Consider the following 14,681-nt stretch of genomic DNA (forward strand, 5'->3'; position numbering starts at 1 on the left):
AAGAGGCCGGAATTATGAGCCGTAACTCTTGGTTTTTGCACCACGATAATGCATCGTCGCATACTGCATTGATTCTTCGTGAGCTTTCCGCCAAATTTTCAACCAATATCTTGTCGCAACCATCGAATTCGCCTGATTTAGCTCCGTGTGACTTCTGGCTATTCAGTAAACTCAAACAATCGCTCCAGGAAACCGTTTAGAGTCAATTGAAGACATTAAACGTGAATCGCTACGCGCGTTAAAGTCAATTCCGAAAATTGACTTTAGCAACTGTTTCGAGGATTGGAAAAAACGTTGGCATAAGTATATTGGGGCAAGGAATATTACTTTAAGGGAGACGACTTAGATTTTGAAGAATAAATTAAGAATTTAATAATTGTCTTACTATTTTTTGCTCATAATAGTATTGCATATAGTCATAAATATATTAGTTCAAGCCAACTTTAAAATTTTTGAATGCGATAATTGGAATAAGTAGAAATGAACAGAGGGTTCTTCCTTGTTGACCTGAGTTTCTTGATTTTTTTTTTAAATTTTTGAAAGACATTTTATTTGGTGACTTAACGAAGTTGGAAGATCGAAAATAGCATTTTCAGCATATTCTACCGATTTACTATTAATTATGTAATGTGTACGGAAAAGATGTGTTGACCGAACGCCAATGCCAAAATTGGTTTGAAAAATTTCGATGCACTAGAACCTGAAAGAGCTCTTGAAGCCTATGTGGATAAAATAAAGTCTTTGATCTGTGCAAATCGTCGAATAAGAAATGAAGCGATTGCTGAAAGAGTAAATGTACCTGACGCGACTTTTCACAAGCACATGAAACGTTTAGTATTAATTTCGAAGTTTGTCAAATGGGTTCCTCATGTTCTTACAGAACGAAATCAATCGTTAAAGAAGTGATGTTGTCTGTATGGTGAGGTTTTAAAGGGATCATTTATTTTGAGCTTTTGCCAGAACTGATACATTGCGAGAGCTTATACAAGTTTGATGTTACCACATCCATCATAGCCTTCAGACCTGGGACCTTCGACTATTACTTGTTCTGGTCTCTGCAATATTTTTTGGATGGGAGAAACTTCTCCTCAAATCTGGACGTTGTAAACCACTTGGACCAGATTTTTGCCTGCAAGGATCAACAATTTTATGAGCGTGGAATCAGTCTTTTGCCCGAAAGATGACAAAAGGTATGGGATCAAAATGGGGAATATATAATTCCATAAAATGTTTTTCACAATAAAAACATCGTGTTTGAATAGCACGAAAAAACCAAATTATTTAGTGAACGACCCAACATGTAAATTTTAATAATTTCCAAGATACCTATGTACATCTTTTTCGAAAATGTACCTAAATTATAGTATATCTATTGGATTGAATTAGGTACACTTGTTTTCACTAAACCATCACTAAGAGCGCGCTGCTCCCACTACGGAGCCGGTGAGAGTCAACAACATGCGGTTGCAGATAGAAAACAGCAAGTCGCCTGCTGGGCAATATGAGCACATAAGTCACAGCCGGTGAGATAGACGAGTCAGTTGGTTTTTTGCAGTGTTTCTCATCGGTTGTGCGGTAGCAAAGTACGATACTAGTGCGGTTCGTAGTATAAATTGCCGAAAATTCTTTAAAAATCGACTGAAAAGGCGTGCTAGTATACACGCCCATACATACATACATATTATAGATAGAAAGATATGTATGTGGCGTCAAGATAGCGATTCATCAATTAAAAATTGTCTATTGATACAAAAATTGCCATTAAAATTAAATAACGAAAATATTTCACAATTTGCGACTGCGTTTTATGATACTTCCTCAAAAAATAAGTAAATATGTAAGTATAAGCAGATAGTACAGTAACGATGATTTGGTATTTAAAAAGTGTGACATGCTGACAGTATAGTAGCTATCTAGTGGGTACACAAAGAAAGTTCCTCCGGCTATTTATACGCATACATACTTATGTACATGCGTAGATTTGCATGAGGGCACTTTTAAGAGGCGCCACTTGTGTATATTTTGTGCGAAATTCAAGCCATAAAATAGGAAAAAAACACAGAAATAAAAAACGAAAACAAAAAAATAGATAAAAAACACAAATACAAAAAATAGTGAAGAACAAAAACAATAAAAAGTGACAGTGCGGCGAACGACGTGAGCAAAATCTTCAATGCGCACTAATTGTAGAGCGAAATCTTAGAAAGATACCTGCGTTATATTCATATGTATGTGTATATGCTATACATACAGATGATTATAAAACAGCCTGAAGGTAAAATTGAAAGTGCAGTCAAAAGAGTGAAGTAAAACAAACACCCTTCGAGTTTTTAGCTTTGGCACTCAGCTGTTTGAATGACCTAAGGTTTTTTGATGCCAAGTATTTCACCAGGTTATCAGGTTTTTGCATTTGTTTGTTAGTGTTGTTGTTTTAAACATAAAACTATGATGAGGCTTGGTGACAGTGGAAATAGTTATCAGTCCATTAACGCTTCACTTTGTCGTGACTCACGCCCTATTTAGGGCTAAATACCTATTAACTTGCCGAAAAGTGTTTTAAATATCAATAAATGCCGCATTAGAATAGAATAATAGCTTCGTTTTAACAATGAGTTTTATTGTGTCGGCATCACTTGTGCGAGCCCAAAACCCATGTGTGGTGGTGATCACATTTCTACAGCACGTGTATTTAGACGGCAACACAAACGCACACACACGATTGCGGCTTTTGGGGCCGTAATGTCCCCCATACACTATGCAAATGAGTTGTGTAAAGAAAGGTTTGAGCAATTTAGTGGCGGAGTGTTTTTTTTTTTAATGGAAAATAATTGAAATCGGAAAGACAGCTTTGAATGATCCATTTGTTGAGTCCAATTTTCGATGACTTGTTCAAGCATTTCAACTGGTAACTTTCGAATGAGACGCGTGATGTTTTGCTCCAAGACCTGACTCGAAGTGGGACTGTGCGCCAAGACTTTAGACTTTATTTATCCAAACAGGAAAGAAATGTAAGATTATCTGCTCACGGAACTGTCCTCTCAATAAACCCACTGATTGATGGGATGTATGGAAAGTGGCGCCGTCTTGTTGAAACCAAATCAAATAGTCTGTTATCATAGCGCGATAGCAGTCGCCATTGACAATTACGTTCGCACCGGCATCATTTTTGAAGAAATAGCGACCGATGAGTCCACCGACCCGCAAACCATAACAAATCTCTTCAGGCTGCTCTTCGTCCTAAATGCGGCAATTTTGCTTATTGACATACCCATTGAGCAAGAAATGGGACTCATCGTTGAACAAAATTTGGGTCGAAAACGTTGGTTTTTCTTGGAACTTTTCAAGAGCCCATTGAACGAAGCGATGACGCTTGGGAAGGTCGATCGTCTTCAATTCTCACAAAAGCTGTATTTGGTCCGCTTTCAATTTAAGATCTCGACTTTGAACGGTGATGAATGGACTCTCCATGATTTTCGTGTACACTCTCAGCTACGGCTGCAATATTTTCTTCACTGCGCGTTGTACTATTTTCTTCACTGCGTGTTGTACGTGGAACGATGAGCTGTTCGAGATATACGACGACATTAACATAGTTCAGCGAATTAAGAGACAGCGGCTGCATTTGCTAGGTCATGTTGTCCGGATGGATGAAAACACTCCAGCTCTGAAAGTATTCGACGCAGTACCCGCCGGGGAAGCAGAGGAAGAGGAAGACCTCCACTCCGTTGGAAGGACCAAGTGGAGAAGGACCTGGCTTCGCTTGGAATATCCAATTGGCGCCACGTAGCGAAAAGAAGAAACGACTGGCGCGCTGTTGTTAACTCGGCTATAATCGCGTAAGCGGTGTCTACGCCAATTAAGAAGAAGAAGTGTTGTACATGGTCTATTCGGTCGAATATTATCCAATAATGAATGCTGGGTCTCAAGGTGGATGATGGTATTGCGAATACGCTCAGTAGGCCGATTTTGGTGACGATAAGTTGAGCGAAGGGTATGAATAACATTCTTTACAGAACGGAAGTTTTCCTTTAAAGGTGAACGATTTCTAAACGTTGTTCAGGCGTTCCATGTGGAAATGCCAGCAATACTGAAAAAAATAACATGACCGCATGACTCACGCGTGATCTATCAAAAAAAGGTTATTGCAATCTCTACTTGGATCACCCGTTAGGTGTCATTGTACCATTAGTCTTTGTTTCCAGTATTGTTTCTCTAAGTCGAAAGTCGTAGCAAGACTACGTCATAGGTAACAGTCCGAATTTCTAAATTGTAGAAAATGTCGACTTTCTTGGAGGCTGTTGTGAAAATCAGTGAAGTTGGCCTTAAAATCAAATGTAGAATTACATAACTCCAAGGAGTTACAATTGGTATTGTGAAGAGTTCGACAGAAATCTTTGCTTCACATTGAAACACAAATTAATAATATCCACTGTGCATTCGCGAGATCGAGAGATCTTCCAATGGCTTTTTTCTACTTCTCGTTTCAATATATACAAACTCGACAGCTAAAATAAATTTTAAACGGGTGTTTAGAAAAAGTTTTTTTTAGTTAAGAATATAACAAAACATAAATATGCAATTGCACGACGCAAACCGAAGTATCATACCGAAGGCTAGCGTTTGCGAGTGAGCATCAGTAAAATGACTCAAAGATCTGGCATCTAGTGGTATGGAGCGATTAATCCAAGCTTAATGACTTTAGGAATGATGGTAGACTCTATGTCAGGCGACCCCCATTACAAGAATTAAACCCACGATATACAAAAAAAACGGTGAAACATGGTGGAACAGCAGTCATGGTATAGGGATGCTTCACTTCATGTGGGAACATTACATATGTATAAAATCGATGATTTACCACTAGCTTTGATTTTTCAGCAGGAGAACGATCAAAAGCACTGCTCCAGGGTGTAAGTATGTACTAAATAAGTTAGAGGATTATTTAAGAAAGTAGGGGTTATTTACTTATAGATTGAACGGTATTTGAGAAAATAATTACGACTATGTACTTAGCTGTTGAAAAGTTAAACGGAACAGTTGTTGGGGCGAGTTTATCGTATTAACTTTTTCCACGTGCGATCAACGCGTGAAAAAGTCAATCTCGAGTGTCTATGAATATATTTGCTGTAACCAATCTAGACCCCTATATTTTGCACTAATTCAAAATAAATAATAGCTTAGAACCAGCATCAGTTACACAATCCTCAGCAGGCACACAAACGAGACTTATCACTTATCAGCATTGCACCGTTACGTCGTCTGTAAATACCAATATACAGTTATGACTAAGTAAATAAATAAATAATTTGGTTTTACAATGCACGGGATAGAAGCGTGTGCTTAAACTGAATTAAAAGATTTGAATCTTGATTAAATAAAAATTTTAATTAATATACATAAGTATTAAAGAAGTGTAGAAGTATATTGGAAGGGCTTGAAAAGGTCTATTAAAGAAGTACATATATATTGGAAGGGCTTGAGAAGGTTTGGGAGAGTAGTTGCAGATTTTTACATATATACAAGTCCTAGGAGTAGTTTTATATGTTGATTTCCGCTTTTTTGAATAGTGTTTAGTGTCTGGCGGGTATTTGAAGGCAAATTATACCTGTGAGGGGTATAGGGTTATAGCTTCAGTGCAAACGAAGTTAACGTTTTTTCTTATTTTTCTAAATCTTCACTACGAGAAAGTTCGCAGGTGAGTCCTATTTGAAGGTCTGGATGAAATCTTAGACGGAAGTAATTCTGATCTCCAATTATTTAACTTGCCTGTGATTATGTGAGAGTTTAAGGAACGAGATTAAAATTTAGTCAAAGAACAACTAAAATAATGTATATTTTTTAATCTTCGTGAACACTACAAAGAGCAGAATAATTAAATCCACGCGTCTAGCGACAACAATAAGTATCAAATACACAAAAACATAATTTTCCAGGAAAGTACTGCCACGGAGATAACAAACATAGCCGAGATACATATAAAGAAACTGGTAAACATTATTTCTCGGGTATGTTTGTTATCTCCGTGGCAGTCGAAGTGCTTTCCTGGAAAATTATGTTTATATGCACATATCTACTATATTTATACCCTGAACAGGGTATGTTAAGTTTGTCACGAAGTTTGTAACACCCAGAAGGAAGCGTCGGAGACCCTATAAAGTATATATATAAATGATCAGTATGTGTTGCTGAGTCGATTTAGCCATATTCGTCTGTCTGTCTGTCCGTCTGTCTGTCTGTCTGTCTGTGTGTATATATACGAACTAGTCCCTCAGTTTTTAAGATATCGTTTTGAAATTTTGCAGACGTCATTTTCTCTTCAAGAAGCTGCTCATTTATCGAAAAACTTTATTCTTTTAAGAAAACTTTCACATTTGACAATGTATCGTATCTTCACGAAATTTGATATAGATTATTTTTTAAGATAATAATATAATCTCCGAAAAAATTGTTCAGATCGGTTAACTATAGCGTATAGCTGCCATACAAAGCGAACATTCGAATCAAGGGCTTGTATGGAAAACTTTTGCATTTGACGTGGTATCTTCACGAAATTTGACATGGATTACTGCTTAAGGTAATAATGTAATCTCCGAAAAAATTGTTCAGATCGGTTAACTATAGCATATAGCTACCATACAAACTGAACACATAGTTACTAAAAGAAATGCACCTGTGAAGGGTATATTAGCTTCGGTGCAGCCGAAGTTAACGTTTTTCTTGTATAAAATTGCGATGGATGATTAAATCACTAGTGAGAAACAATACTGATAAGACAAATTGTTGGCAAGTGGTCTTTTCTGTCCTCTTTTCGTTTTTATGCTTTTATAAATATTTAAATTAAATTAATTTTTTTATTTTCATTCTACTCATTAAGCTATTTTTAGTAAACAAAGGTTATGAATGGAAAGTTTATTTGCCCATTTCATAAGCAATCTTTAGCTTGTAGTCTATAAATAAAATTTAAACTTCCGTGCGTTTACAATTAATTTAGAGTATGGCTTTGGAAATATCTATCTTCCAATTCGCTTCATGGTAATTTGAGGCTGTTGATAACAAGCAAATATTTGCGAAGACCGAAAAATATTTATATTTTTATTGTTCATTATACTAGTTCAGGTGAATAAGTACCCTGCTTCTGGTATATCAGTCACATTTCCAAATGTTTTATCCCTTCTGCATGATAAAGAGATCTACATGTTTATATGTTTCATAACCTCTGAAAACTTTGTGGTGAATACTTGGTTTCTTCTCGGCTACAAAAGGTTACAACAAATTCTTCATGTTTACAATTCGTCCGAATAATAAATACTAGCACTCATTTAGAGTATATAAAAAGTCATAAAAAGGAACCCCAATCCTGAAGTTCCAGATCTATGCAAAGGAATATGTATATATAGATACTGTTAAAATCTGTAATAGTCTGAACAACGCTTAGACTCATTCTTACTCCCAAAGGTAGATGTAAAACACTCATTAAATTATAAAACTATAAAATTCGATCAGAAAAACTTTAGTTAAAACAGTTATATCCAATGTCATAATACATAATATAACTGGTATAATGGCGCTTTATTATAGATAATTTTTTGTTTGTATAGCTGCTTCAGTTATAATTGCATATTTGCGCTTAATAATTTGGCCGCACCACTTATATCGGGTGATTTTTTAAGAGCTTGATAACTTTTTTAAAAAAAAAAAACGCATAAAATTTGCAAAATCTCATCGGTTCTTTATTTGAAACGTTAGATTGGTTCATGACATTTACTTTTTGAAGATAATTTCATTTAAATGTTGACCGCGGCTGCGTCTTAGGTGGTCCATTCGGATAGTCCAATTTTGGGTAACTTTTTCGAGCATTTCGGCCGGAATAGCCCGAATTTCTTCGGAAATGTTGTCTTCCAAAGCTGGAATAGTTGCTGGCTTATTTCTGTAGACTTTAGACTTGACGTAGCCCCACAAAAAATAGTCTAAAGGCGTTAAATCGCATGATCTTGGTGGCCAACTGCCCATGCATCCCGAAAAATGCACTGTTTGGTGTGGTTTGTACGCTGGTGGAATCATTGGACCATATTTTTTCAAAGATGCTGTGTGGACGTAACGCCACTTGTGAATGGCGATCGCTATCAAGTTCGATGCTAACAAACTTTTTGTTGCCAAAAATGGAAGTTTGTTACATGTGGTTTCAACAAGATGGCGCTACATGCCACACAGTAACGCGATTCTATGGCCATTTTGAGGGAAAACTTCGGAAACAATTCATTTCAAGAAATGGACCCGTAAGTTGGCCACCAAGATCATGCGATTTAACGCCTTTAGACTATTTTTCACCCCAAATGCGTCAAGTCTAAAGTCTACAGTAGCCAGCAACTATTCCGAGCTTTGAAGAAACATTTCCGATAAAATATATTCCGGCCGAAATGCTCGAAAAAGTTGCCCAAAATTGGACTTTCCGAATGGACCACCTAAGACGCAGCCGCGGTCAACATTTAAATGAAATTATCTTCAAAAAGTAAATGTCATGAACCAATCTAACGTTTCAAATAAAGAACCGATGAGATTTTGCAAATTTTATGCGTTTTTTTTTAAAAAAAAGTTATCAAGCTCTTAAAAAATCACCCGATACTTACTGGTACATAACTACATACATTTGTATGTATGTACATATTCCGTATACTATTTCGTATTTGTGCATGTGTTGCATTGAACAGAGGAAAATCAAAATATTTGTGGTACGCAAATTTATTTTTATTTTTGCAGTTGCTTTCAATTTGTCTATTTTAAATATAGTACATATGTAAGTATGTATGAATTGGAGTTCCAAATTATAACCTTGGTTCTTTCTGTATACATTTTTTGCTTAACTGTTAATTGTAAGAATTAAGATTAGTAATTTTAATATAATGGGTGATCCAAGTAGAGGTACTTCTTTCAATAGCCTTTTTTTGACAGATCACGCGTGAGTCACGTCAAGCTGGAAAGACTTACGCATGAACAAAATTTACAAATAGTTCAACTTTACTAAGAAAATTCACGGAACTAAAGTCGCTTGACTTTCCCAAGTGACTTCGCTGAAAATCATCAAGATCGCGTGATAACACACAGTTAGGCTTTTCCCATAGGGATATGTAAAGTCTAAAATCTATGCGGACAACGTCCGGTGTGTTTAACGTGGGCACCTGTTGACGACAGCCTTACTCCACGGCGCTCAAAAGCACAGCGGATCAAGTCAATGCGTTGATCAGCGCCCTGAGAATGCTAAGCATTTTCAGTACCAATTGGCAGTGTGGAATGGACACACTAACCACCTTGGTAGGGTTCGAGGCCCATCTAAAACCTCTGCCGTGCTTTGGGTCCGGCAACCGGTTGCAATGCAACTCCACATTCAACTGACAAGGTCAGTTCTTCCCGCGATTTGGGTTTTAACCACAACCACCACGAATCTATGCGGACAATCCGGTCCAGTTCAGGCCTTGGCATGTCATTCGCCAGTTACGAGTCGAAATGCTTGAATAAGTCATCGAAAATTGAAAACGTAGCCGCGGCCAAAATTTGAAAGAGATAATCTTCAAAAAATAAATGCCAAAGAGTGTTCTTTCGAATGATAAACATTCTCCATTAAATTTGAAGATTTTGGGTTTTTTTTTTCTTTAAAAAAGTAGGGAACTTCGGAATAAATCATATGTTTGGTATTTATATAATTTCTTTATGTATCTGTAGTGTCAATAGCCTTTATCTTAAGGACCGAATTTAACGAATCTTATTAAGAATTTACTGGACATTAACTTACAGAATGGGTTTTCTTAAGGTACAATTAGAGCGTATCTGTGGCTTAAAATATAATTAAGTTTTTTTAAAAGATAGTGCACCGAATAATGCTAATAAAAAAGCTACGATTGAGCAGTTGGAAAGTAGTTTTCAGGGTGCAAAAATGTAGCCGCATAAAGTAGTTCAGAATATGGTGAGCAACTCCAGGGTTGAAATAACCTCAAAATTATATTATATATTATCTCGACCACTTGTTGGATGTTGGAATTTTCACAACAGTTGGGTTTATGTAACAAGAATGGATCCTTATTCCTAAAAGGTTGTCATTCCAGCAAATTACTTTAGGGTTTTCTTCCACTACAACAACAAAAACTACTTGCTGGATCCGTTCTCACCATAGTCGAACGTTCGCTACTAGAGCCAATGTCTATGAACTATGTATGCTATTGACAAAATTATTTGGAGAATATTTTCTAAAGCTGCAATAGCAAAAAACACTTCTTGTACTCAGAATATTCCGCGAAGAACGCACAATATGAGTTCGCTTTAGTAGCGCTACTCATAGGCAAGGGCAAGCAAAGAAGTAGATTGACATCGACAACCCTAAACTGATTACGGAGAATCTTACACTGAGGAATCTTGTTAAAGATAAAAGACGCGCTGCAGCGTCGATACCAGTCTAGGTTCAAGCGGCACTAACTGCGACTGCATTTCGTTCAACGCCAAACCAATATCAGCAGCATACACACTTAAAACCCTATGACCGTTTTCAACCCAACTGCATTTTGGTTGAAGTTTTGAAATTTGGATATTATGGTTGTCAACCTAACTCGATAAAAAAATTGGTTGAAATGTTATTAACTCTGTGCTAGTGGGGTCGACAAGAGTATCAAGAATTTTCAACTGCGAACGAACAGTTGTAATAGAAAATGGAAAAAAGAACTTTTTTATTCATAATTTCAAACTAAGGAAGTCTAAATTCGGGTGTGACCGAGTGGGTGTATAAACATATAAACATCAACCAGAAGATCCGTAATCCGTATATTAATTACATTATTTTTAAGAAAAGTTGTCCACTAAATTTCATTAAAATATTACACATATTGACCGAAATAAATGGTCATGTAAGAGGAGAATGTCGGGCCTGATTGCATTAACCTTTGGCATTACTCATTAATGCTCGAGAACATGGTTCCATGCAATTTTATGAAGATATATTATACACGAGCCCTTAAGTCATGACTTTCATCATTTGCGCGGAATATACGGTATAAAGTCAATCGGTACTTCGAAAATTATTTTATCGGCAAAAGGTTCTTTCAAACAACCGTTCGGTGAACAAAACTATTATACTCTGTAGCAATATGTTGCTAGAGTATAAAAATAAGTCGAAGTTACATTTTACATGCAAGCACTCTCGTATATCGTCATCGTTAATTCTGCCAAAATGTTTCATCAAAATTTTCGGTTTCAAAATTAAACAACAAAAAAATTATTTCATTTATATTCCAGTTTATAACCCAGTAAATCATGTCCAGCAACCCAACAACAACAACGAACGGCAATGGAGAATGTAATTGCGATGAGATTAGTGCGCCTGCGCCACCAGTGCCTCAAACAAATGGACATGCCTCCACATGCACACTTCGCGGCGATGGACTCTTTATGAAAATGCGACTGAACTCAATAACCTCAATCGATAATCCGGACAAACCGCAATCAACAGCTAACGGCAAATTGGAGACACCGCCGATAAAGCGCAACATTAGTGATGGAAATCTGCTGCCAACCGACATAAAGGAGGCGCGTGTGCGTGTCATCTATACGGGCGGCACAATTGGCATGGTGCGAAACGAGAATAACGGTAAGTAATTAGGTATATTCGCATTCAAGATTCCTAACACTTTCTTCCGCTTTCATTTGTAGTTCTAGCGCCTATCCCCAATGCTTTGGTGAAAACACTACGCAGATACCCGAACATACACGACGAAGCTTATGCGCAGAAACGTTTTGGCTCGGCAGCATCGATGGGACCACTTGTACTGCCTTTTGTGCAAGGTGAGAAGCGGCGCATTGTCTATCAAGTGACCGAATATACGCCACTCTTGGACTCGAGCAATATGACAATGAACGATTGGGCGCGTATTGCCAAGGACATACATGTAAGTATGCCAAGTATAAATTTTCTTAGCAAACTTTCGTTCTAAAATCTATTTTCGCGCTTACAGCAATCCTACGAATTCTTCGATGGCTTTGTCATACTTCACGGCACCGATACGCTTTCCTACACGGCTTCAGCGTTGTCATTCATGTTGGAGAATCTTGGCAAAACTGTTATCATTACCGGTTCCCAGATACCCATTTTCGAGACACGCACCGACGGTAAAGACAACTTCACATCCGCCTTAATAATTGCAGGTAACTATGTTTTACCGGAGGTGTGCGTCTTCTTCGGTCATAAACTGATGCGTGGTAATCGCACAGTGAAGGTGAGCTCCGATCGTTTGGAGGCGTTCGACACACCAAATGTTTCGCCTTTAGGCACAATCGGTATAAATGTCGAAATCGACTATCGATTAATTTTCGACCATGCACGGTCTCACGGTTTTCGGTGCAAACGAATTTGGATGAGAATGTCGGCATCTTGCGTATATTTCCGAGTATTTCGAGATCGTCTATACGCGCATTCCTAGCGCCACCAATGAAGGGTATAGTGCTGCAATCGTTTGGATCAGGTAATGTGCCCTCGAATCGCAAAGATTTTCTCGAAGAACTTAAGATGGCCTGTGATCGTGGTGTAATCATAATAAATTGTACACAATGTTCCAATGGCGCCGTAGCGGCGCTATACGACACGGGAAAGGTGTTGTTCGATATTGGCATATTGCCGGGCTACGATATGACACCTGAAGCGGCACTGACGAAACTTTCATATGTGCTGGGCAAAACGGGCTTAACGCTGGAGCAACGGAAGGAGGTGAGTGGCAATAGTTTTGAAGTTTTACAGTTTGCATTTTGATTTATAATTCTATACTTTTTCTATGCAGCTTATGCAAATCAATCTGCGCGGTGAATTGACCTCGTCGGTTGGTGCCAAAATGGAAGAATTCGATTTGGTGGATGCAGTTGCACGGTCTATGCATTTATCTACACCCGAGGAGCTGGGCCAAATGTGTGCCACACTATTTCCGGCTATGATAAACACAGCCGTGCAGGAAGGTGACATAACTAAGGTCGGTTCTTACAGCCACTTTATATATTTTCACTTTTATCACACTTGCTTCACTACCACCCTTTGCAGATCACGAATCTGAAAGCCTACGGTGCAGATCTTTCCTGCGTAAATCACGATCACCGCACTGCGCTACATCTCGCATGCAACCAGGGCAACATTGCGGTTGTAAATCATTTGCTTATGAATGGTGTATCCGTTCACATTCGCGATCATTACGACCGCACACCTTTACTTGAGGCGATCTCGGGTGATCACCACGAAATCATACAAGTACTTATAAATTGCGGCGCTCATTTAACTGGTTCATCGCGTGCAATCGGTGAACAATTATGTGCTGCTGCAGCGCGAGGCTCATTGGTGCGCCTGAAATCCTATCAGTTGGCCGGTGCAGATTTAGCTCAACCCGATCCTTCCGGGCGCACAGCTCTGCATTTGGCCGCATTGCATGGCCACGCGAGTTTGGTACGATTTCTCTTGGATATTGTTGATAATCCAAAGGAAAAGGACATGCTAGAACTAACACCCTTGGATTATGCTAGCAGAGGTGGTCAACAAGATATAATTCAAATACTGAACGGTCTAGAACAAGCAGCGTAAATACATGGAGGGCAGTAAATATTTAGTGGCCCATTGTTTATTATTTACCTTAGTTATTTAAAACATATGCTGTAATGCTCAGCTGCTGGTAATTTCTATTAAATATTAGAAATTAATTTTAGTGGAATGTATAATTAGGACTAAACTAAGCTTTTTCCAAATACCAATGATATTTTAAATATAAAAATATTTGGTTTTGAAATAATATTATGCCACCAGTGCTTTGTGGTTGGGTTTTATTTGTAGCCAGTGTACATTCTATAAACCTAGATATATTTTATTATTACTTCCTTTCATATTCATTAAATTTGTGAATTTTCATTTATTCCATGTTTTGTGGGTCTACAAATTGTTAAGTGATAATTATTTCGAATGTTCGAATATTATCAAATTAATAAGGTTTTACTAATGCAAATATGTAAATAAATTGTCTAATGTACCTAACTAAAGTTATTGCGCATTCTAATTGTAGAATAAATTAGTAACTGTTAACAAAAGCGTTAAATACTAGATTAAATGTTATATATAAATACAAATAAATATTTGACTAATGTTTGTAATTAAAACCACTTACCAGTATAAATATTTACTGGTTGTGACGCCGGTTGACTTACAACTGTATGTATGTGAGTGCTACACGATTCACGATTTTAAAAAGGGCTTCTTTCCTTTGATGAATGCAGGACAGCTGACAATAACTTACACACACTTAACCTTGAACTCGCTTTTTTATATCAATGGCACATCAGTTGGAAACTTATTAAACACTTCGGGGATAATCCTTACAGATTGAAACTAATATATTAACACAAATTTAAAGAAAAAGAACTGCTCATAAGCAAATATTTGTTGCCGGCGCTCCAGCAATTTATTAACACAACATACTTATGTGCAGCACGTATCAGCAAAATTTATGAAATTGCATTGAATTACACTTCATTTATATTTCTTACAAACCATTTCGCTAGCACTGCTTCTTCATTGCAAAATGCCAATAAGAATTTGTACACGAAATTGCTGGGACGAACTGCCAACTTGCACTCGTATTCGTACGCGACACCATTACTGATTTCAGAAAACAATA

General features: G+C 37.4%; 1 protein-coding gene across 1 annotated transcript; it reads left to right on the forward strand.

Annotated features, from left to right (window-relative positions):
- Nucleotides 1–1,535: 1,535 nt before the first annotated feature.
- On the forward strand, nt 1,536–13,804 carry LOC126760574 (L-asparaginase-like). The gene is given in 7 exon segments (XM_050476313.1): nt 1,536–1,837; nt 11,278–11,629; nt 11,692–11,927; nt 11,994–12,342; nt 12,345–12,742; nt 12,813–12,998; nt 13,067–13,804. Coding segments are annotated over 6 exon segments (2,034 nt in total). The 5' UTR covers nt 1,536–1,837; nt 11,278–11,295; the 3' UTR covers nt 13,598–13,804.
- Nucleotides 13,805–14,681: the final 877 nt, after the last annotated feature.

This window comes from Bactrocera neohumeralis, chromosome 5 (assembly GCF_024586455.1).
Source record: "Bactrocera neohumeralis isolate Rockhampton chromosome 5, APGP_CSIRO_Bneo_wtdbg2-racon-allhic-juicebox.fasta_v2, whole genome shotgun sequence".
In the NCBI taxonomy this organism is placed as follows: Eukaryota; Metazoa; Arthropoda; class Insecta; order Diptera; family Tephritidae; genus Bactrocera; species Bactrocera neohumeralis.